This window comes from Manis javanica, chromosome 8, assembly GCF_040802235.1.
Source record: "Manis javanica isolate MJ-LG chromosome 8, MJ_LKY, whole genome shotgun sequence".
Classification (NCBI taxonomy): Eukaryota; Metazoa; Chordata; class Mammalia; order Pholidota; family Manidae; genus Manis; species Manis javanica.
Genome location: NC_133163.1, coordinates 2,771,433 through 2,795,527, shown reverse-complemented (window position 1 = coordinate 2,795,527; position 24,095 = coordinate 2,771,433). Strand labels below are relative to the sequence as shown.

General features: G+C 61.3%; 1 protein-coding gene across 1 annotated transcript; it reads left to right on the top strand.

Moving 5' to 3' along the window:
* Positions 1-5,864: 5,864 nt before the first annotated feature.
* On the top strand, positions 5,865-19,153 carry EXOC3L4 (exocyst complex component 3 like 4). Its single transcript, XM_017645500.3, has 12 exons — positions 5,865-5,983; positions 10,152-10,582; positions 10,991-11,642; positions 12,609-12,720; positions 13,025-13,147; positions 13,545-13,645; positions 13,874-13,954; positions 15,247-15,361; positions 15,899-16,018; positions 16,110-16,262; positions 16,566-16,687; positions 17,632-19,153. The coding sequence occupies exons 1-12, from the start codon at positions 5,976-5,978 to the stop codon at positions 17,837-17,839; spliced, it is 2,226 nt and encodes a 741-aa protein (XP_017500989.2). The 5' UTR covers positions 5,865-5,975; the 3' UTR covers positions 17,840-19,153.
* Positions 19,154-24,095: the final 4,942 nt, after the last annotated feature.

Below are 24,095 nucleotides of genomic sequence, written 5' to 3'. Positions count from 1 at the left end.
CCTCTGCCAGGGAGCCTTCGTGAGTTTGAAGGCTGCATCAGCCTCGCCCCCTCCTGCCTTTGGCCCTCTGCTGCCACAGGCACCCCATGGGGTGGGGTGCCTGCCCAGTGCCCCCTGGACAGTGGGCTTGGGCAGGGAGCAGCAGTGATGGAGGTCTGGCCGGGGCAGTGGGCACTGGGCCTGGGGTAGCGGGGGGAGGGGGGCAGGTTGGGTCAGTCTGCAGCTTCTGGGAGGAGGCTGGGACCCAGCATCTGGCCCACAGCAGACACCTCATCTCTGCTCCCCATCTTTGTGCAGCCTTACAGTGCTGCCCCTGGATGGCATGGCTGCCCCCCCGGCCTGCCAGGCCAAAGAGAAGCCCCACTGAGGAGGCTGGGAGCCCAGCAGGAATGGTATGTAGCTAGGGCCCTGGGATCTGCCAGCCCTCAGCTCTGGGGAATGGGAGGCGGCCAGCCTCAAGCCCCTGCCTGTGACTTGGGGCATGCCTCAGTTTACCCATCTTGTTCAGGAGACGGTTGCTCCTCTATAGAGGTCTGATACATAAAGCAATTGAAGGTCAAGCTGCCTTGGTTTACTTGGCACACCTTCTGCCCTCAGGGACCTGAGGGCTCACTTCCCAAGGCTGTGTGCTCTTTTCTGGGCAAGGCGATGCCAGGGTCCCTGCCCTTGTTTCTCTGGGGAGGAGGGTATTAATGCAGCTTAAAGTGAGGTCCCTACGCAAGGGGTGCTTTCTTGTTCTGAGTTCTAGAGTTGGGCCATTCTCATTGCTGCCATTGTTGGGGGCCAGTGGGGCCAGAGTGGGGGTGCCCAGACTAGTGTTACACAGGGGCCAGTCTGGAGCCTGGGGCTACAGACACAGCGTCTCTGGCAGAGCAGATGGAGTGGGTGGGCCCCAGGCCTTGGAACTCCAAGCTGTGCCGGCCTGGCCTCCCCTCGCCCCATGGCGCGCTCTGCGCAGAGGAGCGCAGCTGGCTGAGGCCAGCACGCCTTCCTAGAAGAGGGCACGAAGGAGAATGGTGGGTGGGGAGGGATTCCAGGAGTGAGAAGGAGCCCTGCACTAGCAATGCGACAGGAGGGCCAGGAAGGCCCAGTCGTTGGGCATGACAGGGTCCCTGCTCTGTGGTCTGATTCTACAAGAGACCCAGCCCAGCGACGTCTGTTCTCACACTTCAGGGTGACCTGTGGTACTTGGATGAAGTGCTGGTTTCTGGGCCACCAACCAGAGAGTCTGGGCTGGACCCAGGAATGTGCATTCAGGCACATGTTCAGGTGGCGGTGCCACGGTAGTGTGCGGGCTGTTCAGCAAAGACCTGCCAGCCCTCTGCCTGCCCTCCTTTGAGCACCATGCCACTGGGGGAAGGTGGACATCACCAAGCAACTCTCCTTGCTGGTAAAAGAGGTGGAGGGTGGGGAGCTCCGGAAGGGGACCAGCGTCAGCGGAGGCGTGGAGTGCAGTGGTGCGGGCGAGTTAGGGCTGCAGTGGCGCTGGGGCCAGAGGCCTGAGTGGGAGCACAGTGGCTCAGGCCTCTACCTTGGCCTTGAATGGGAGGCAGAGATGCTGAGGAAACCAGGAGAGCTCAGGCAGGCACCCCCACATGCTTGTGGGCACTGGATAATGAGCCCTGAGCTAGCCACTCGGGTTGCCATGGCAACTGCTTCCTAGCTGCTCCAAGCAGGGAGAGGGCCCAGCAAGGAAGACCCCAGGAGGGGCTGTGCAGGATATGGGAGGCAGCTGGGGATGTGCAGAACTCTCGACTCCCTCACTATGTGACCTTGGCCTCTCTGGCCTCAGACCCCTGTGAAATGGGCCTCAGGGCCGAGCCCAAGTGGGTCCCGTGGTGCCCTGGGCAGAGCTGAGTGCACCAGCCTCAGGGGCGGCATGAAGGAGGGCCAGACTCCTCTGAGGGAGGTGCACAGCCCGTCCCCTACTTCCCAGTGGACAGATGCAGGACAGGTGTGGGTGGGAACCTGGCATTGCCCTGGCCCCCGCCTCTGTCCCTGCAGGCTGCAGTGGCAGCCCGGGAGAAGGGCCCTCGGCTGCCCTCTGCCTTGGTGGAGCCCAGTGAGGTGGGTGCTGTGGAGCGCGGGGCGCTGCGTTGGCCTCCACAGGGTGCCCAGAGGGATTCTCCCTGGAGCCTGGCTGCTGCTGGGGCGTGAGGGGCCCTTAGGGATGTCACAGTCAGCAGCAGGCCATGCCCCCTCCCCTCCTGCTGCTCGCGCTCCACCCTGCTTGCCTTCAGGCCTCCGCTCCAGTGCCTGGTGCTGCCTGGTTTGACGTTGTCCTTGTCACCAGCCCCCCTCCCCCCTGCACACCAGGTCCTCATCACCTGGTGGCCCCCAGCTGTTCCCTGGGAGGGGGCCCTTGGGAGGGGCCAGCAGGCACAGGCTGTATGAGTGCCTGCTCACTGTCACCCTTACCACCCAGCCTGCCTCCTCTCTCCTTGCCTAAGTGATTCACCGCCTTTGGAACAAGTGGGTGCTGACCACTAGGCCAGCAAAGGTGAGGTGTGGTGCTGAGCAGGCCCAGCCCACGTGCCTATGCGACAGGGAGATGGCCAGCCCATGGCAGGTGCCCTGGTTAAAGGCAGAGGGGCTGCAAGGAGGCCATGTGGGAAGGAGAGGGGTCAGCCGGGGGATCTGAGGCCCAGGCAGACAGCAGGCTAGATAAGAGGCCTCTGTAGAGGCACCTGAGGGGTGAGCTGTGCCCTGGGAGGTTCTGTCCCCTGAAGTCCTCTGGGGAGTCTGTCCTTGGTGAGGAGATGAATTTGGCCTCAGCTGAGGTGGCTTAGCATCCTGCCTGCCCTCTTACCCTCTCAGACGTCAGCCCCTCACCAGCTGCAGCCCTTACTGGTCAGCCACTTTCTGCTCCCAAGTCATTCCAGTGGTCCCTCAAGGGGTGGAAAAGGGATCAGACATTTCCCAGGAAGCGTGGCCAGGACTTGCTGACACATGGGATGTAGGGCAAGGGACCTGAGCGGGCAGGGGTCGTTTCCCTGCTCCTGGTGTGGGATGCAGTGTGGGTGATGGTGTTCTTTGCTGAGATTGCATCCTCACCCCTCCCAGGCAGTGTTACAGCCGTTTAAACCCAGTGTCCCCAAGGTCCCATGGCTGACAAATAGCTGAGCAGGGACAGAATCCCAGATCAGCCAGGGACCCAAGCGAGAGCCATGCCCACGCGGCCACTGGAGCTCACCTTGTACCCGGGCAGGACTGGAGCGAGGAGACCCACAGCAGCAGGTCCCACAACCTTGCCATGCCCAGTGAGTAGGGGGTTGAGGGGTCGGCCAAGGAAGCAAGCCCAGGGACCTCCGCGCTGCCACCGGGCCCCTTGAGGACCAGCGGGCCCCAGTCCATCCACCGCCTCACAGGAGAGGGGTGAGCATAGGGTGCTGTGCCAAGACGAACGCCCGCTCACCTGGTGGCCGCCCTGCTCCCCGTGGCCCCGCCCCTGCTCGCAGGTGCAGGGTGACCTGGGGGAAACGGGTGGGGATCCATCTGCGGCTTCCCCCGGTGCTCGCTGGAGTCACTGCGGCAGGAGCTGGTGTCACTCCCCAGGGTGCCTCAGAAACAGGGCCACCTCAGCTTCCCAATATCTGCCTCGGAGAGACTGAGGCAAAGCCCACGGCTGCAGAGGGACGGAGGGTGGAGCCCCGGCTTCCTGTTCTCAGCCTGGTCCCGTAGGAGCCTCTGGGGCCAGTAAGCGTCTCGTGGTGAGGGTCCTTCTCCCTGCCCTTCCGGACGTGAGAGCCGGGTCCGTGAAGCCACACCACCCCTGCCACCCCATTTTATGGAGGAGTCAACGGAGACTCAGCATGAGAAGTTGGGCTGCACTCCTCTTGGGGTTCCCAGCTCTGCCTCCCCACCCAACTGTCCTTCTGCTCTGCCTTCTCCTGACCCAGCCAGACTGGCCCTGTGCCAGGGCTCCTCTGGGACAAGGCTGGAGTTTTCCAAAGGGATTTTACTGAGCAGGTTGGAGAAAACCAACACAGCAGAAGAACAAAAGAGACATCACAGCTCCTGCTGAAAAGCAGGTGTGGGTGCGGTGGGCATTGGGAGGAGGCCTGGGTGCCACCAGCGTTTCAGAGATCCATCACTTGAGTGGAGGTGACCCATAATTGGAGGTGCCAGGACCCTGATGTGCCCTCTTGGAAGCAGAAGCCTGGGCTGGAGTCCTGACCCCTCTCTCTCCAGCTGTGTGGCTGTGGGTAGGTTCCTACACCTCTCTGTGCTGGTGTCCCAGTGCAAGCTGGGTGGAGACTATCTCCTCCACAGGGGTCCCAGGGCTTCCAGCAGGATAAAACTGTCCAGACGTCCCTCTGAAGAGCCCTGGGCAGTCACTCTGGGGGCTCCTCTCAGTCTCTTCAGTGGTGTTGCCCCTCCCATCTCTCAGTCTGACTGTCAGAGATGCATGGGATGGGAGGCCACTGGGCAGGCCGGCATGAGCTAAGGGGCGACCCCTCACCCAACAATCTGGGCACCTCTTGGGCTTGAGCTGGGGCTCTTAGGACTCCAGGGGAATAATGACTCAAGTGGTAGACCAGAGGGCTTCTCAGAGGAGGTGTCTGCCCGGCCTGTCTGTAGATGGCAGTAGGTTGATGAAGCATCTCAGGTGCCCTCCAACCTGGTTGGGCTGGATTTGTCCTCAGAACGTTCTTACACTGGAGTCCTAATTCCTAGGACCTCAGATGTGGCCATGATCTAGATAGGGCCTTTAAAACAGAGATTAAGTTTAAACAAGGCTATCTAGGTGAGTCCTAAGCCAGTCTGGCTGGCGTCCTCATGAGAAGAGGAGACACAGACACACACACGGGACGACTGTGGGCTCCAGGGGAAGACGGCAGGCTCCGGGCCGAGGCGAGAGGCCAAGGGGAGAACAGCCCTGCTCACACCTTGACCTGGGACTCTGCAGCTGCCAGGACCGTGAGAAGATCAATGTCCACTGTTCAAGCCGCCCAGCCCTCCAACGCTGACCCCGCAGACTCACCTCTGCTCTGCGCAGCACCCAGCCCAGGGGCCCCGTCTGCTCTGCCCCACGCCCTGCTGCCTCCAGCCTGGGCAGGACAGGCCTGGATCTGTCTGCCCTGGATTTTCCCTAGGACGCAGGAACAGAATCCCCCGGGGCCGTCTGGGGCCTGCCTCTTCCGGGAAGGCTCAGTGGCCTTGCCCACTGAATGCCTCCAGCCTGGCCCACCGCGGGGAGCAGGGCCTGTGCTCCAGGTCCCTCAGGCTCAGGCGCACCCACACCTTTGCTCCCCACTGCCTCCTGCCCATAACCCACCCCTGCTCACACGAGGGTCATCGGGTCTGCCCCTCAGGGCCCCGCCCCTTCTCCCAGCTCCCGAAGCCTTCTGGAATGGCTTGTGGTCACAAGGTCCCTCTGCTGTCACTGTTCACCTGCTCGCCCCCCTGCTGACCCCCCGCCCACATGTCTGCTCTCCAGGCTCTCAGCACCGGGCATGGCCCCCACGCTGAGCCAGGCAGGCAGGTCTGGGGCCATGACTCTTCCCTGGAGGGAGGGCTCCTCCAGACGGGGCACTGGGACCTGGGTGTCCCCCAGCCAGCAGGCGCCTGCTCTCCGGGCCTCAGTCTGACCACAGGAGGGACTGGCAGTCCGAGTACACCCTGGCAGTGCCCATCCCCATGGCCTTGGGCCTCCAGTACTGCCCACCCTGGCCCTCACCTCCTGTGGTCCCTGACACTTAGCCTGAGCCTCAGGCTGCCAGGAATCAAAGTTTAGAGTCACTGCCTCTGGAATGGGAATGTGGGGGGAGTATTTTTGAAAGTGAAAGTATGGGGGTGGGGCTGGGGCAGGGGGTGGGCCCAGGCAGGCAGTCACTGACCCGCAGCTGGGAAGTCCCAGCTGTTGGTCACTCGCTCTGGCTGCTCCAGAGGCCCCTGCGCCTGGGCCCAGCTCTGAGGGCCTGGCCAGGCCGGCTTCTGGAGGCCCCACTCTGCCTGGGGCCCAGTGCGTACTCATGAGCAGGTATGTCTGTGCAAGTGGAGCAGGAGAGCCACAGGGATACTGTGGGCAGTGGGTGGGGACTTAGGGGCTGGGGACAATTCTAGTTCTGCTAGTGGCCTTCCTGACCAAGGGCCTCAGCTCGGAGCCCAGGCCAGACTGCCAACTGAAATCACAGTGGACATGCACACACACAGAAATCAGAGAGACAGACATGGACATAAAGACCCACCTGCAGGCACACACAGACACACACAGACTCACGGAGAGAGCCCTCGCAGACCCTTTGAGACAGACACATCCCGGGAGACACACGCAGGCCAGCACATGGATATGCAAAGCCCGTACACACAAAAGTGTGTGTACTGGGCTTATGTTCCTACACTAGATTGCTTATCTGTTTTCCTTGGGTACCTGCCCAAAACTAGCCCTGACTGGGGGCTGGATCAGGCCCACTCTGGGGGGCTCCTGGGGGCTGCCCTGCGGAGCTTCTGGTCCAGGAGCAAATGCCCCAACTGCTGTAACTGTCCCTCAGTCCTGGGATAAGGTATGCTCAGGGCTCGGACCAGGCCCAGAGCAATAGGTGCTGACCATGGTCAGGGAGCCTTGGGGAGTTGGCGGCTGGAGAAGGGGGGTGAGGCTGCTGCTGGCGGGGGGAACAGCCTGTGCAAAGGTGTGGAGAAGAGGTGAGGGCCGCTGAGTGGTTCAAATGTGCAGTGGTTCCCAGGGGCCAGTTAGGAGGGCCTGATGCCCAGCCACAGAGGAGAGTGGTGGCACCCGGACGGTTAGGTCTTGTCACTATTGCAGAGAGCCTTATAAGTGCCTTTTCTAATAGGCTTCTTTAGGGTACAGGAAGGCCATTTTCTGAGCAGGGAGTCCTATCATCCATGAATAATGGCAGATTTCCAGGGCCTTTCCAATATTTATGCCTCTTACATTTTTTGATCGCCTCATTGTCTCTACTAGTTCCCCCAGGCAAAGGCTGAACAGCGCGGCGAGAACGCACACGCTCGTCTTCTTCCTTATTTTCAGAGACTTAGTTTGCAAGGAAGGGTCTCCAGGGAGGCTTATGTTTTAGCAAGACCCCCTCACTTGCTCTGAGGAGAGGGATGCCAGGGGTCCAGGAAGTAATGCAGTCAGGACCTGTGATCAGGTGACGGGAGCAGCTCATTGGGCGAGGGGGTAAGAGGGGGCATCCCCTGCCCAGGTGGCTAGTTTGTCCATTAAAAGGATGGGGTGTTGGCCCAGGCCCAGCACTGGTGGGGAGGCTGTGGGGGGAGTGGGCCCTGAGGGAGGCCTGGGAGGATGAGGATGGGAGAGCAGGCCTAGGCAGAAGGGTAGAGCTGAGGTGTGAGGGCGACATTCCTACCCCTGTGCTGGCCCTGCGGTGGCTGCATCAGTCTGGACTGGAGAGCGTGGGGCCCAGGGCGCAGACTGGGCCTGGGTCTCCCGGTCGTGAAGCTCAGGCAGCGCCAAGCTCCAGGGGCAGGGCCAGGGCCTCTGGATACCCAGGACCATGAGGACGGGGCTAGAGAGAGAGAGCCAGAGAGAGGCCGCGCAGGTACGGGAAGGCAGGTGTGGCGGGGGCAGCCAGATCGAGTTGGCAGGGAGTCCAGTCCGGCACAGCAGCAGGGTGCCCATTTGGGCCAGGCCGGGCGAGGGGCGGCTCTGACTTTGATGATTCGCTCTTTCTCCAATCTGGCTCTGAGGTGATGCAGAGGGGGCCGCTAAGGAGGACCCCATCAGGGACATGGGGTACAGCACAGCCCAGGGCTCCTCGGAGGCGGGGACACCTTCACCTCGGGTCCAGGTCAGATTTGGAGAACGAAGATGGGGTGACTGGGAGAGGGAGCAGCTTCAGCAGAGAACAGGAGGCTGGGTGTGCAGGGTACTGAGGGGTGCCCCAGGAGGCTAGATGGGTGCAGGCCAGAGAGCCCCAGAGGCGAGGCTGGAGGAAATCTGGTCCTGGACAGAAAGGCGTGGAACGCTGGGCTGCGGGGCTCCGGCTTGGCCTCAGGGGTCTGGGGAGCCACACGCAGGTGTAAAGCAGGGGAATGGCCTGGCTTCCTTGTGCTTTGGTTGGCTTGTGGCAGGTCAGGAGTGCTTGGGAAGCAGCAGGAGCAGGGCCGGGGTCCGTGGGCTGAGCTCGGGGCATTGATGGGCCTACATGCAGCTCGTTCAGGACAAGAGTGGTTGAGCAAGCTGGGCGCTGGGGGGCCCAAGTCTCTGCATGTGTGACCTATGACCTAGCCAGCTCCCCTCCTTCCTTCAGAAACTGTTTCTAGGTTTCCTGGGAAACCTTCGAGTCTGCTGGACTCCTGGCATCTGGGAGCTGCCCCCACCTGGGGTCCCTCTTCTGGGAGAAGGGGTTCCTGGGGCAGCAAGCCTGACTCGCTGGTGCCTGGAGACATGGGAGCCCTGCTTCTGCTCCTAGGTTTCCAGATAGACCTAGGCTGGTTCAGGCTCCCCACCCCTAAGCTGTGTGGCTGAAGGCAAGACCCCACCCCTCCCTGAGCCTGCAATTTTGCTGTCCTGGTGATCTGATGTGTGCCAGGCAGTGGGCTGGGCACACAGTAGGTACTTACTGTGTGTGAGCTCTCCCAACCAAGACAGGGCCTGGCTTGTCCCATGCCCACATCCCCTTGGTGACAGAGCCTGAAGCACTGCTGGGGACAGCCCAGGCTGGACAGCTTCTCTTCACCCCCACTCCTCTCCCTGCCAGGCACTGGGGGGCACCAAGAAGGGGACAGACAGCTCCTGTGAAAATGCTCCCCACGTGTGTGTGGGTTGGTCTAAGTTGGGCAGGGCCCCTGAATCCCAGTGTCAGGTGTGGTCGATGACCTGTGGCCTCAGCGAGGCTGATAAGGCCTCAATCCCTAGGGCCTGCCCCTCCCTCTGCGGGGCCTCCTTCCACCTGTGCAGGGCCTCTGGGAAGAGGAAGGTAGGCCTCAGCTGAGCCCTGCATGTCTGAGCCCTGGAAAGGCTCCTCGCTGGAGGTCATGAGGAGTGGGTGAGGGTCCGGGCTCTGTCCATTCCGGTATCACCCCACCCCAGGCAAATCAAGGCCTGGGGAGAGGTGTGTTCCTGGCCTATGTTGTCCAGGGTCAGGTGCTGGCTGCAGCCTGGCCTTTGCCCTGGGGAGGGTGCTGGGGGTGAGCTGGGGGTTTAGCCTCTGGTTGGTTAGTGACTTCAGCAGGTCTCACCCTTCTTTTTGTCCTAGTTTCTCCAAGACTAAAATGGGATCTTGCTGGCCTGATACCTCCCATCCCGTTCACACCCTGGGGTCGGGGGGAGGTCTCAGCCAGCTGAGAAGGTGCTTTCCTCTTTCTCACCCCCCTGGCTTAGCCTAAGGCTAGAAAATCAAACACATCCAGGCTGAGCTGAAAGGAGATGTGGGCAGAGCCTGAAGGGCCTGGGTGGTGAGGGCCCTGAGCTCTGGGAGGGGCAGGGGCTGCCCCTTTTCTATAGCCCCATGCCCGAGGGAACCCCTCCCCACTTCTGTGGTGGAGGACCAGAGCTCACCTGGTGGGGGACGGGGAGGAGGTGCAAGGGGTGAGCAACAGCTTTGGAAACCCCTAGCCCCTGGTTAAATATAGACCCACGGCCCCTCCTACCACCTCCCCTGCAGGGCTGCAAGGCCCTGATAAGCTGCGGGTCAGCCAGTGCCCTCAAGCCTGACCCTGCCTCCCCTCCAGTTCTGAGACACCAGGGAAGAAGCCCCCTCCCACAGGGTCCCAGATCTCCCCTGTGAGCAGAAGCAGTTAGGAATGATGGGCTGAACGGGGATGAGCTGACGGCTCTGGGGAGCAGTGAACAATGCAGCGGGAGTTGGGGGCAGGCATCTGGGGTTGCAGGGCCTGAGGCTCAGGAAGTTCTGGTGTGGTTGCTGGGCCCAGCCCCGGAACTGTGGGCTGCGGGTTGTGCAGTGCCCCCAGAACCTGCACACACAGCTCCTCTCCACCTGCCAAGGGAGGCTCTGGCCTAAGCGCCTGGGGAAACCTCCTGGAAGGCTGGGTCAGGAGGGGCTCTCCGAAGCAAGCGGCTCTACACCTCCACACCTGCTGCAGCCGGCGCAGAGATGGCTCTGGCCTGAGAGCTGCTTGGTGACAGCTGGGGGGCCACCGCCTGGGGGAAGCTCCCTGACCGGGCGCTAGGCACTCCCGTTCCTTCTGAGCCTGCTTTTCACCCGCAGCTCTTCTGCTGCCAAGATGCCGCTGCCACGGACAGTGACCTCTGCACCAGTGCTGCACCGTGCCAAGGAGCCCATGGAGCCACCAACTGCAGCACAGAGCACTCAGCGGGCCAGTGACGGGGATGAGCCAGGCCCCCGCTGGGAGGGCCTGAGGTCCGGCCTGGGCACATTCCGACGGGCCTTCCACTGGTCAAGCCAACGGGCCTCAGGCCAGACTCCCAAGGACGACCCCGGCTTGCTCCGGCGCGGATCCCACTTCCTGCTGCGGTCCCTACGGCGCACCCTGGACAGCAGCGCTGCTGCTGACCAGCCCCAGGCCCCTGATGTGCCAGGGGTGGCCCAGGGCCTGGAGGCACCCTCGGCGGTCATAGGTGGTGCCAACCAGAAGACATGCACTGGGGTGGGGCCTGAGGAATTGGAACCTGGGGCAGGTGAGGGCTTCACAAACAGCACTAAGTTTGGGAGGAAACAGGCTAGAGGGTGGAGCAGCAGAGCCGGAGCTTCTGACAGGGTCTCCTCCCCACGTCCCGCAAAGCCCCAGAGTGGGGGATGGGGTGGAGCGGAGCTGGAGAGAAAGGTACAGGCTGAAAAGTGGGGAAGGCAGGGGCTGATCCCACTTGCGGCTTTCAGCCAGACCTGGGGTTCTGCTGTCTCTCCGAGGTGATTCCAAAGGACAGGTTTGCCAGTTGGGTGCACTGCCCCTGGAGCAGGCCTTCACGCTGAGCTCTGGACCCAGGCAGCCCAGCTCCAGTTGGTCCAGAAAGGAACCCCAAGTTCAGGCTACAGGTCTGGGGCAGCCCCCTCAGTGCCTCTCTCTCTCTCTCTCATCCTTGTAAAAGGCAAATCTGTGGCTGACCTCATCACAGAGCGGCAACTGCTGGCAGCCTTCCAACAGTTGAGGCACCTGGAGACGCAGCTAGTGGCTGAGAAAGCCTCTGGTACCTTCAAGCAGAACCCCACAGCCTTTGCGCGCCGCGCTATGGATGTGTGCCTGCACTACGACGGGTTGGCTGCAGAGATCAGCACCATCGTGCATGAGACGCTGAGCCCAGACGGCGTGGACACGGCCACACTGGCAGAGCTGGCAGATGTGGTGCACGCGGAGGAGGAGGCCCACCGGGCGCCCCCAGCCGATGGCGACTTCTTGACCACACCACGCCACTGGCGCCAGCACTGGGAGGATGCCGTGCGGCGGAGTGTGCAGGAGCGCGTGCAGCAGGCCGGCACTGGGGAGGCCCTGGGGGCAGTCAAGGGGGCATCGGACCTGGCCCAGCTTCTAACCAACCTTGGCTGCTTGGTTCGCCGCGACCTGCAGAAGGTGCAGCTGCAGGTGCAGCCCGCTTATGCAGCCTCTGGCTTCCCGGCGTGGGAGGTCTACCTGCATGCCTTTCACGGTGCAGTGGCCCAGCGCCTCCAGGAGCTTGCATACAAAGCCCGTGGCAGTGAGCAGCTCTATGTCCTGCTGGACTGGGCCGCCAACGTCTACAGCAGGTGAGGCCCCCAGCCAGAGAGCCATGGAGGGCGAGGAGGGGCTGGCACCCCTGCTCAGGAGTGCAGGACATCTTTCTTCAACCTTTACTCCCTGGGAGAGAGGGTTGCTGATTGGGCGTCAGACATCCCGGGGGTCTTTGACATTCTTTCCTCCCTGTCATGGGCCATGGTGCTCTCCTGCCGGGGTTTTCCTAAGGGACTCCCCATGCCTTGAACGGTTCCCGAAGCTGGAAAGCATCTGAGGGGAGGTTGCCACCAGGGCAGAGAACCCAGTTAGAGAGCCTACCCTTGCCCGCAAGGTGTCTAAGTGAATTAGAAAAGGGCACCCTCAGGGCAGGACACAAGCAAGGACTCACCAGCCCCTCTGAATGAGTTGGATTTCATGCCCACTCCCCCCTTCGGTCAGGAACTGACGCGCAGCGCAAGGCCCCCTGAGAGCTTCCCCCTCCGGCTCTTCGCTGTGTGTTGGGGCAGATCACCTCTGCTGCGGAGTGCCCCCCACCCCCGTCCCACAGGCAGGAGGAGAGTATCTAATGTCCTGGGCCCATTATTTTGCTGTGTGGCTTCAGACAGGTGCCCACCCCTCTCTGGACCTCCCCAGACCTGTGGCAGGTCCCTGAGCTGTGTGGTACTTGGGGTGCTTAGAGCTTAGTTTTAAGTGTACCCTCACTGTGAGAGTAGAGGTCACTGATGAGGCAGCCTGGCCGAGGTCCACCTGCACAGCTGTCCTTTATGTGCACACGCAGCTGATTCCTAGGGTGCTAGGAAATCCATCAGCGAGAAGCCTGGTGGGGTGGGGTAGGTGCGGTTGACACATCAGCCCGGAGACGTTGGAGCATGTGAACCAGCCCGACTTCCGGCCCTGCGGTGATGGTGTCAGGCTTTGAGCCTGGCTAGAAGGGCGTGCGGGCAGCCGCCGCTTGTCAGAGCCCCGCCCAGGCCCTCAGCCCTCAACCTGCCTTCTAGCCCTGAGTTCCTGGGCGCACTGGACTTGGGTCTGCCCACAGAGCCGTTGCCCCCACTCCTGGCACCCGACTTGTGGGCGCAACTTGAGAGAGACTACACCAGCTTCCTAGAGGTAAGGCAGAGGCAGAAGGGGCTGGACTGGGTGGGCCCAGGTGGGAGGGGCTGAGGGTGGGGGTGGGGGTGTTGGGTTAAGCTCTGCGGGGTGCATGGTTGGGAGGCGCAGCACCCAGGACCGCCACCTGTGTGCTAACCTTAGCTCAGGCTGAAGCCACCCCTTACCTGTGGTCTTGGGTGCAGGCTTGTGCCCCGACAGGGTGGCCCTGCTCTCCAAGGGCACACGACAGGGCTCGGGAGGTAGGGACACCTGGCTCTCCTTCTTGGAGGGCCTCACTGTGGCCCTTCCCCATCCTGCCCAGACCAAGATCATGAACTGCTTCGACAACATCCTGCAGCTAGAGCAGAGTTGCTGGGCAGCGGCCGAGGCCCCGGACATTCTGCAGGGCCGCTACCACACGCCGCTGTGCATCGACGTCCACACGGTGAGGCCCGGGAGGAGGGACCTGTGTTTGGGCCTCAGACGGTGTTCCCATCACCTCGTGGTGGGAACACCCGGAGCTGTACAATTCAGTCCTGGCGTTCTCTTCCCATTAGGGGAGAGCCTGGGGGCCCCATGTAGGGCAGCATTGAAGACCCCAGGTCGAGTGGCCAAGCTGGGAGCACCAGGGCCCAGCTCCCAGCTCGGCGGGAGGCTCGTGGTGTGGGAAGCTGGGAGGTTTGGCCCCCAGGCTGTGGTCCCTAGAAGCTGGAGCTGAGACAACGAAACACAGGAGGGCAGGCTGGACATGTTGCTGGGCTACTGGGTGGGGGACTAGCAGAGTAGGGCCATCGGGCCGGGAGCTCAGAGGCAGGCTCACCGCGTGGCATCCTCACTTGCAGCTCGTGGCACAGCACGTGAAGGCGGCCGGCGCCGTCTCCGTGGAGCTGAAGGCTACCACCCTGCAGATCTGTGCGCGGGCGCTCCGCCTCTTCCTGCCCAGGTGCGCGTGCATCCTCAGCTGGCTGGGGAGGGTGGAATGGCCGGGGAACGGACGGTGGTCGTCCTGTTTGCTCAGAGTCCGAGATTCGGGGACAGGTGAGAGGGAGGAGGCGCACCGTAAGGCCCGGTGTCTGGGTGGTGACCTGAGAGGAGGGCTGACCCAGGGTCAAAGCGCAGCCCGGAAGAGGCCTCTGCCTCTCCCTAAGGCCTCTGCGTATCCCGTCCCCAGATTTGAAAAGGCTTTTCTGGAGTCAAAGGCGGTGAATGAGCCGCAGCTGGGCGCCAACATCAACGCCTGTGAGGAGCTCAGGTGGGTGTCTCGCTCCTCCGCAGGAGTGGTGCCCGACGCGGCCAGCAGGAGGCGCGCGAGCTCCGGGAACCCGGGCGCAGAGGGCTCCCGAGGCTGTGGGCCCCCTGCCCCGTCCCGGCTGTCCCCCTCGGCCCCGCGGAGCTGAGGGGAAGTGACGCGGGGAGTTTCAACGCTGAGCAGAGGTAGAGAAGTTCCAGCTGCCCCAGTCTCCGCCTGCTGCCTGCTGTTGGTCTGTCCCTGCCTCCCTGGGCTCCGGGGCTCTCCTCTCTTCATCTCCGCCAACCTTCTCCCTTTTTAGGGACACTCCCTCCTCTGAGGAGCCCTCCCTGACACTCCACCTTAGACTATACGGGAGCTGGGGCCTGGTTCCGCTGCCCCCAGAATGCAGGGGCCTCCCTGTCAGCTGGCAAGGGCGGCTCCCGATCTGTAACATCAGCCCCAGGGCAAGTCTCAATGTCCCCCCACTGTGGACGCACCAGGGCAGCCAGCAACTATGGGCCCGATCCCAGCTCTGCCACTCACTGGTGTGTACCTTGAGATGAGTCATTCCCCTTCTGTGCCTCCTTTCCTCATCTGCCAATGGAGGTCGGGGCACCTGCGCCCCAGGGCTGTGTGGGGACCAGAGCCTTGGAGGATGGCAGGCACGCTCTTAGCACTTGTGATGCGTCCATGCTGTGCAGTGCCTTCTCTGCCTGATGCATCTTGTCCCAAGTGCGTGTTCCCGTATATGGATGGGAACGTGGAGGCTTCAAAAGGAAATGCTCCTTGTCATGCAGCCAGTGTGTGCTGGGCCTGGACCTGAGCCGGCCTGTCTGTCTCCAAGGCACCACTGTGACGAGGCACAGCTTATCTAACATTTTTACATCTGTCTGTGCCAGGCCAGTCCCACTGGCCCCTTGGAGGCAACCTCTGGCCCAGCCCCTGATGGAACTTGAGGCTGCTTTTCTGGGTCCCTGTACTGGGGAGTGGGCGTAGCTTGGCCCTCAGTTTCCAACAGTGAAATGGGACACTGTCACCGTCAGGGAGGCGACCATGAGGCTCACAGGAGGGCCCCTGGTGTTGGGCATGTCTGTGCTGCACTGTCTCATCACTAAGAGGGATGCAATGCAATGAGGCCACCATGCCTTGCTGATGGGCTCCCAGGGCTACTACATTGTTCAGACCCAAGGGCTGCCCTTCGTGTGATAGTCTAAGTGAATGGAATTGGTATGGCACCTCCTGGCGTGGCTGTACACTGGTCTTTGTCCTGCTCCTCCATGCCCACTTCGTCACCTGTCCTGGCCCTTCCTCAGGACCAGTCTTCTGTCCAAGTTTCCGGGAACGTTAGAGGAACTGGAGAAGCCCCTGGTGGCTGCCGCTAGCACCTTCCAGAAGCAGCTGCTCCAGGGCTTACAGCATAATGTGCAAGTGAGTGGGACGGGCCCTCCTCTCTCCACTCTCCACAGTCAGCATATGCCTCTGTGCCCGGGAGCCTGGGGGCCCAAGTGACAGTATGCACCTACCCCAGGGGCAATTTCATGGGGGACGGACAGGGGACCCGGACAAGTTCCCAGATGAGCAGTGACGGTCGTTAAACGCCTACCTTCCTCAGTCTTCACCTCCCAGGGACAGTGGCTCCAAGGAGTCAGGCCCTTCACCCAGCCCCACAAGGCGTCTCCGAGGCTGCCCGAAGCAAAGCCTGGCTGGATGCTCAGACTCAAACGCTGCCCACTGGAGCTCAGGGCCTGGGGGTGCAGTCCTGTGACATTCCTGGCTAGGAGAAGGGATGTCACCAGAGTGACAGTAGAAGGGGGACAGATAGCCCCCCAAAGTTTCTTCCTGGTGAGAGATTGTCCCTTGGCCTGAAACACCCCTGTTAGGAGCTATGGCTGGGCTCTGAGGAGAGGGTCTCATGAATGGGGAGGATATGGTTGGTTAGGAGACTCTCCCTCACCTTTGCCCCAGCCATATTTCAGGGTCCTGTGTACCAAGGCCTGGCTGACCCAGGACATGCTGCAGCCCCTCATGGACGAGGTGGTAGCCTTTGCCCAGCACCTCAAGCACGTGGCCCCACCATGGGCACAGGTATCTCAAGGAGGTGGGCCCTGGTGGGGTGTACCCAGGGCCAGACTGTCCACCCTGAGCCTGACCCAGGCCCCGCCCCTGGGATCACCAGGAGACTCTGCAGGAGGCACACCGGTATGTGGTCCGTGAGTACCTGGCCCAGGTGCTGAAGCGGCCCAAGCGGTTTCAGGGTGTTGATCGCATGACTGGTGCCCAGAAGATGAACCTCGACGCCCAGGCCATTTGTGACACCTTCCAGGGCTTGGTAGGAGCATCGTCTGAGGGCCCCTGAGCATTCGCCTCCTCCTCGGCACCTGGCTGGCCTGCCTGCAGGCCTTCCACCAGCGCTGCCATGCTAAATTCAGTGCGGAGGGCGGGGCCAAGCGGGCGCCAGTGTTGCATGTATTTGCTTACAGCTTGCAGGGTTTATTGGGAAGCATGCGGGCCACGGGGATGCGGTGCGGTCACAGGAGGGCTAACTGTGCACTGGTGGAGGGTTTGCAGGCGTGGTTGTCCGGGGCTCCTAGGGGAGGTGGCCCGCACCACACAGGCCTCCGGGTCTCCGCAGGGCTCTGAGGCCACATGGCTGGGCCAAGCTATCCCGTGCATGGCTGACATACTGGGCGAGACTGACAAAGATGACATCCGGCGGCATCTGGAGACGCTCATCCGGAGCTACCCAGACATTAGGTCCGTACCCCACCTGTTCCCACACGGGGTTCCGAAGGGGCACCGCGGGGCCGGGGGCGGGGGCGAGGCTTGGGCACAGGGGTGGGGGGCACTCTCCCTTATAACCTATCCTCGGCACCGCGGTCAGTCCAGTGGTGGAAAGGGGAGACCCTGGAGGCTGAGGGGCTTTGGGGTCCCTCCCCGGGCATCTGGCAGCAGAGACACATACAGTCCCCCGGGGAGCCTGAGGAAGGAGGCTTTGACCCCTGGGGGAGGGGGGTGGGAGGGCTGATGAGTCCTCGTAGGTGGAAATCCCAGCCTGAATCCCTCCGTGCCGTGGAGATTCCAGGATGGGCAGCCTCAGAAAGCCCGGTCCCAGCCCCTTCCTGGCCCACGGCCGCCCCCAGGGAAAATCCCTGCTTGCGGTGGACTGCCTCTCTGCCTTTGGCTGCAAGTGACCGCTCCTCGCAGCTCCCAGTTTCCCTTCCGGGGTCCTTGGGGGCCTCTGCCCCTCAGGGCTCCTGGGGATGGCGCTCCGAGCCCTTCGGGTGCTCAGGTGGAAGGGAGTGACTCGTGATGCCCCCTGGGCACCAGCCTCCTTCCTCCACGCTGCCCCTCTCCTTGCTGCCTGGCTGTGGCTCCCTGCACAGTGCTCACAGGAGGCCCCAACTCCTTTCAGAGGCCCGTTGTGACCCCTGGCCTGGCCGTGCCGGCCCCTGCCTCCCCTTCACCCCTCCCGCTCCAAACCCTGCACAGGCTGTTTCCCCTGTTGGGATTCCTGTGGCGGCTCAGCCGCCCCTTCAGCAGCGCCATCCTCCTGTCATTCTCAGCCTCTCTCAGGCCAAGCTTCAGGAGTGCTGGGTGTTTTCTGGAGCATTCTTCCAGCCTGAATCAGGGGCTCCCCTCACTCTGGGTCTTGGAGACTGAGGGTGCTGGGCCTGCAGTGAGAGCCTTGTTCTCTGCAGGAACGACCACGTGCTGGCCATCCTGGCATTGCGCCGGCTGGGCCTCCGCAGGAAGCAGCTCCTCCTGCAGCGTGCCCAGGACCTACTGAGCGCAGCTGCCAAGGCGGAGGGCTCCCAGGCCCCTGGGGGCCATGTGCTCTTCGGGGAGATCCAGATGTCCACCTCCACGGATGTGCTCATCACCCGCATCTGCTGCTCCTGCCCCTGAGGGGGGGCCAGCCTCAGGTTGGGGACTGCAGTAGCTGGTGGGGTGGGGTCAGCTAGGAGCCCAGGAGGCACTCTCAGCCGGGAAGCCCAGTCATGGAATTTTCGTCCTCAGTTATGCAGGGCTGCTCAGCCAGAAGGAACGGCAATGACGGAGGCATTTCGGGCATTTGTGGGGGAGTGTTTGGGGCAGCATAGGTTCCCTCCAACACTGTCCCACCAGGGAAGGCCTCCCTAATTGTCCAGCACCACCCCCAGTCTGAAAGTGAAGAACAGAGTATTTATTTAAAAAGAAACATGAATTAAAATCTTGCCTCCCTAAGGAGGGGGCAAGGCCAAGCTGGCTGGGGGCTGTGTGCCAGGGGGCCAGCCTGGAAGGTTCTGCAGTGACTCTGCTCGGTAGGTGGCTCTTCATTGCCTGTTGTATCTGTGGAGAGACTGAGACAGGCTCAAAGCTGGGAAGGCCCACACCTGCAGCCACAGGGCAAAACAAGCTTTGACTCTGGTCCCTGGGTCCACTGGCCTAATGTTCCAGGTGAGCCTCCCCCAGCAGGGGTGGGCACTGCTCTGTCCTGTTCTAAACAAGAAGAAGCCAAGACTTGTTCTGCAGCTCGAGGTATTTGGGTTAGATGTGAGAGGGACTTCCCAGCAGTGAAAGTTGTGGGGTTACTGCAGGGCAAGTGTCACTCATGGAGTGTGTATTGAGAGCGGATCCTGCAGGGCTCAGCTCTGGAAGCGGGGCTACAAGGAGATGCTGCCGTGTGCACCTGTACCCCCTCCCCCAGTCCTTCTCTCATGGAAAGCAGGGACTGAAATTTGGCTCCAGCCTCCTAGTGAGGCTTCTGGGAAACCCATTTGCGCTGGCAGTCTCAGGCTTGCCAGGGTGGCTGAGCTCTGGGATGGGGAGGTTTACAGGGGGACACTGAGAGGCAGCAATATGCACCCTCCCCTGCAGCAGGCCCCCACTCTCTCTCTGTGCCCGCCTCTGACCATGGTAGAAGTGGGGGGCAGGTAACTCCAGGTGGGCCAAGTTGAGCCTCCCTAGGACAGGGCAAGGCTATAGGGCCAGGCTGGTGGGTGACATGTCTCTCCCAGCTCCCTATGGGCCCACCTCCTTGTACTATGGACACCTGGGGGCAGGGCTGAGGCAGGTGTGCCCCACTCCCTACACCAAGTCTGGAAGACGGAGTCAGGTCTGAGTCTTATTGGGGTGCTCGGGGGAGTGGGGACAGGTATCATGGCAGCCCCCTCTATGCGACCAGAGGTGGGGGAGGCAGGGAGCTAAGGGACTATCCTGACCTCTCTCTAAGCAGGGAATCCAGCGGGGTGGGGTGGGGTGGGTGGGGAATGAGGAAAAGGAGAGGCTGGGGTTCCCAGGCTCCAGGCTCACGGTGGGGCAGGTCATGTGTGAGTGCTGACACTGACAAGCAGTCCTTGTGTCAGTGGGGAAACTGGGGCCACCAGAAGGGAAGGCTGGCACCGCTTCACACCAGACCCCTGCCCTTGTGGTCTAAGATCCTCATAGCCTTGGGGAGGGAAGGTGGCAGAGGAGTACCTCTTTCCCTGGAGAGGCAGGTGATTGATGGGTCAGCCTGACGCCATGTGTAACACCAGCGGCCATCGGTGGCTTGGGCGAGTTGCAGGCTGGGTGGGGTGGAGTATAAGAAACTTCGATCTGGTCTGAGCCTAGGGAGGGTTCTCCACAGGGAGCGTCTGCCACCCCACTGCACGTTTGAGTGCCAGACCCCTCGTGGAGGCCCCCTCCTGCAGCCCCTGTCCCTGTCCCTGGCTCTGACCCTGAGAGGCCAGATCTGACTGAGCCCTTGGCTGGAGGTTGAGGGTCCTAGGGCTGGGTTTCCAAGGCAGGCTGCAGACGTGCGGAGGGGCTCAATCCCAGCTCTGCCAGTTTCCAGCCATGAGATTGAGGGCAAGTTCCTTCATCAGTCTGTGACCCAGTTTTTCCAGCTGTGAAGTGGGGGTATTGTCTGTGACCCCGCACCCCCAGGCTGGGGAGGGTGAAATAAGCACCAGTTGTAAAGCAGACCGCCAGCCCCCTTGTGACCCTGTTCCCAGGCGGTTGTAAGCAAAAACCAAGAAAGCCTTGGTACAGGGGTCGGGGAGCTCTGGGTGGCCGCGAAGCCAGAAGTGAGTGGGGACGGCCCCCAGGAGGAGGCTGGGAAGTGGCCTTGAGGCTGAGCAGGCCCCCTCTGACGGGAGCTTCCCATGGCAGTGGGAAGGATTTAGGCTGAGCCCAGGGCTGCCTTCCTGAGCTTTTCTAGGCCTGGAGACAGGAAGTGAGGTTTTCCTGACAGGAACCTCTATGCCCAGGCAGGTTTATGTGCCCCAGATGTACTCCTGTGAGCCCAGCAGTGTCTGGGGACTGGGGCTGGCTTCACAGGTCAGGGTGAGCAGGAGGCCAGATGGCAGCTCCTCTAAGCATGCAGAAAGGGAGGCTGAGTACCAGAGGGTGGGCCAGGACCAGAGGGCCCAGCTGGGTTAGGCCCAGGGCACTGGCCACCGCCATTCTGCCCCCAGAGGTGGGGGCTGTGCTGAGGACCCACCCCCTCCCTGCTCATCGGGTCCTGAGAGGTCTCGCGGAGAGCCTAGAGTATTTCCTTAGCCATCCTGTTTTCCAGTCCAAGCACGGGGTAGGGGGTGGCTGGCTCTCAGCTGCTTCCGGACTTGTTGACCAGGTTGTCTGGCTGATAAGGAAGTGTGTGTGCATGTGTGTTCTGGAATGTGCCAGTCCTGTGAGCACCCGGGGATGGAGGGCCATGCCCAAAGGCTCTTCCTCCAGTGGAGTAGGACATTCTCTGCTCCCAGAGCTCAGGTCCTGGGTGCACAGCTGATCCCTGGCCCTGCCTGGCCACCCTTGTCCCTCTGCACCCTCCCTGTTCTCCCCTTTCCAGCTCGACTTGGCTTCCCCCAGTGCCCACTGGGGCCCTAGCCCAGGCTGGGCAGGGAGGGCAGAGAAGGTGTGGAGGGCCACCCTACCCAAGGCAGGGCGCTCAGATCTGAGTGCAGCCTGCTGGCCCAAGGACAGTCTTGGGCGACAGCAAAGGCCTTGAGCCAACCCTAGCTCAGCCTGTGGCTTTCGCCCCCTGTGGGCACCGCTTCCCATTGGTCCCCTGGCGCTCTGACCCAGCCCCGGTGCCATGTGTGCCTCCAGGCCATGCCATGCAGGGAGTGTTCAGGTCTCGGCTCTGTCCTCTAACTGGTGGCCAGGGCCCTTTCCTCTCTGAGGCTCAGTCTCCCTGTCTGCTGCACAGAGGGCACTTGGTAGGCGGAGGAGCTCAGGGTCTAACAGGACTGCGCAGTGACCCTGGCAGGAAGAGCATACTGCAAGCAGTTGCCAGTGTGTCTCCTCCTTGCCTGCGTAGCCTCTCTCTTCCTCATCTGCCTAGTGACCCTGGCCCCTTCCTTCCTGGCCCTGGACTTCTTGGGGCCCCTGTACATGGGGGCAGTACCCTCAGTGGTCAGCATGTGGTCCTTGCAGGGCCCCTCACCCTGCCTGGGAGGGAGAAGATGCTGCAGGGCCTCCAGGGCCGCTGTCCATCCCCACTCTCACTTCTCTCTTGTGCTACCACTAAGTCTCCTTAGAACTCGAGCAGGCCGAAGGGGCCCTTTGCCAGGGTCACGGTCTGTCCACTGTCCATTCTCAGGCCCGGGGGGAGGGGCGGGGACTGGGCTGCCCACAGGACGCCTTTGCCAGCCATTCCATGTGGAGCTGGGCAGTGGGCCTGTCTGGGTACCATAGGGACAGGAAGCTGCTCCATGGCTTTTAGTGGCCTTTAAAGGGTACTTGTTATGTTTTCATCTTTAACTTTAATAATGTTTTGGATAGTGACATATCTATAAAGTTCCAAGTTAAAAAGTCACAAAAAGAAAAATGTCGGAAAGCCTTAATCCCATCTCCCTGTGTCCTTCCCCACAAGCAGTCAGGGTCTGGACAGGACCCTTTGGTTTGCAAAGTGCTTCCCCAAGAAATATGTAAGTAGTGAAATTGCAGGCTTTGGTGAAGCATTGCTTAGGCCAGAGGGGGTCAGGTTGGGGCGATGGGGCCTGGAGCCCTGGAAAAGTGAACAATACAGAGCCCAAGGCTCTTAGCTGGATAGAACCCCAAATAACGGAACTTTACAGTCTCTGGGAAAGAAGTTGATGGAAGCCTTGCCATTTCTGGGGCACCCACCGTGAGATTGGAGCTTTCTTCCCCCATGAATTTGGTGCGGGCATTACAAATTGGTTTGTGGATTCTGACACCTCTGGGCTGGGCCTGCCGCTCTGCACTTTCCTAGCTGTGTGACTTTGGGCAAGTTACTTCACCTCTCTGAGCTCTCTCTCTCATGTAAAATTGGGAGCATTACATGAGCAAATGCAAATGTAATGCTGGATAAGGGCCTGGCTCACTGTGTGAAGCCCTGTAAGAGTAACATCCCTTGTTATTTCTATGCACACCTCCTTTAAGCCTTCCCTGGCAACCTCCAGAGCATATGGCAGTCCCATTTTCAGGCAGGAAGACTGAGGCTCTGAGGGGTGAAGCCATCTGTTTAAGAACATAAATGTAAGTGATGGAGCTCCCCTCGGGAGAGGCGGTCCTCTCACCATGTCCCTACCACTATGCCTTCCTTCTCCACAGTCCAGAAGCCCTGAGCCCCCAGAGCAGCACCCTGCTTGAGGAAGTGGCAGCATCTGTGCTGGTTTGGGGCAGGCTCCCCTTCCTGCTCTGGCCTGGTGCCAGTGGGTATCCCACAAGCGCTCCTACCAAGTGACTCGCTCTGTCATTGGGAGGGGCTGTATGGGGAGAATGGCTCTTCAGCTGTTTTCCTGGAAATCATGCCTGCTAGGAGAAGGGCCCCAGGAAGTCCCAGGCCTGCAGAGAAAGGACCTGAACTTGGCCATCTTGCATCACTACTGAAAGCCATTGTGAAAGGCCAGGGCTTTTTAGGAGAGGTGCCAGGCTACCAGGGCTGGCATGGAGAGTCCCTGATGCCCCGGAAGGGCAGTTCTTCCAGGAAGCCCTCCTGCACTGCACTCCTTGGAACCCTTCCAGGACTGGTCCTGCTGCCCTGTGGGCCCCGCTTTCTCCCAAGAGGCCCCATTTCTGGCAAGAGAAGTAGGCCACACTTGCCAAGCACCCGCAGAAGCCATCTTCCCTCAGGCCTCAGTTTCTGCCAGACACACAAAGAAGCACATGGCTTGGCTTCCTCTTGGGAGAAGGGGCAGGGCTGTTAACAAGTAAGCAACTTTATGACCTGGAGGCACTGCCTGTTGTACACCTGGTCTGGTGAGTGCCCTCATGAGAGGGAATGCCCTGGGAGGGTGCTTCCTAACCAGCTGTCCTGGCCAACCTGTGGTCCCCGGGGAAGTCAGCAGAGTCCAGCCGAGGTCCAGTGCTGCAAATGACCCTGAGCAAGTGACTTCCCCTTTCAGGGAAGGCCAGGTGGTAGCCCAGACCAGAGCTTCAAGGCTTCAACCTTTGTGTCCACTTATCTCTCTGAGACTCAGTTTTCTAAGACAGGGAATACAATGGCTCTGCCCATTGCAGTTAGTAAATGGGGTATCCCTGGAAACAAGAGGCCAGGGAAGAGCCCCAGGTCAGGTGATGGGCTGAGAAGTGAATGGAGAAGCAGGAGGGGAGAGCTGGGGCTAAGGCAGTGGGAAGTGCAAGTCATCTCACAGAGGGAAGTGGGCCCTGGGCCCATGGGGGCAGGGCTGGGTGACATCCTGGAATGCCCTGGTCTCCCAGTCCTGGGGAGCCCACCCACGGGCAGCACCGCCCTTCAACCATGCCACCAGCTGAACCTCCTAGCCAGGTCCCTCTAGTGTAGCCAGGCCCAGTGCCCCCTGCCCCCTCATTCCTGCCTAATCCCCCCATGCAGCCATTGCACCTGCTGCCCCTGAACCAGAATGTGTGCCCTTGTGCCATCAGTGTCCCCTCTCCCAGGGAGCTTTCCTCCTGTGCGGCTTTCAGCTGGAGACAGAGTAAAGGGAGCACTGCTAACAAACACTGCCCCGTGCTATTCTCTGGCCCCACCCAGCTGGATTGCCAGGACGGGGTCCACACCTGCTACCCCACAGGGTGGGGGTGAAGACTCAACTGAGCTAACAGCTCATGAAAGAGACTGGGAAGTCTTTTTTCTTTTTCAAAATGAAAAAGGAGTGGAGGGCAGTAAAACCTCCCACTTCTGCGTCCAAGTTTTCTGGCCGGGCAGCCCTTCCTTGTGTCTGATTTAAATACTCCGAGCTGCATTTGGAATGCT

Excerpts from the sequence above, each read along its gene's own strand:
- EXOC3L4 (XM_017645500.3), top strand. Across the intron at positions 11,643-12,608 it reads GCCGCCAACGTCTACAGCAG|CCCTGAGTTCCTGGGCGCAC; the intron begins GTGAGGCCCCCA and ends CCTGCCTTCTAG. Across the intron at positions 13,646-13,873 it reads CTCCGCCTCTTCCTGCCCAG|ATTTGAAAAGGCTTTTCTGG; the intron begins GTGCGCGTGCAT and ends TCCCGTCCCCAG.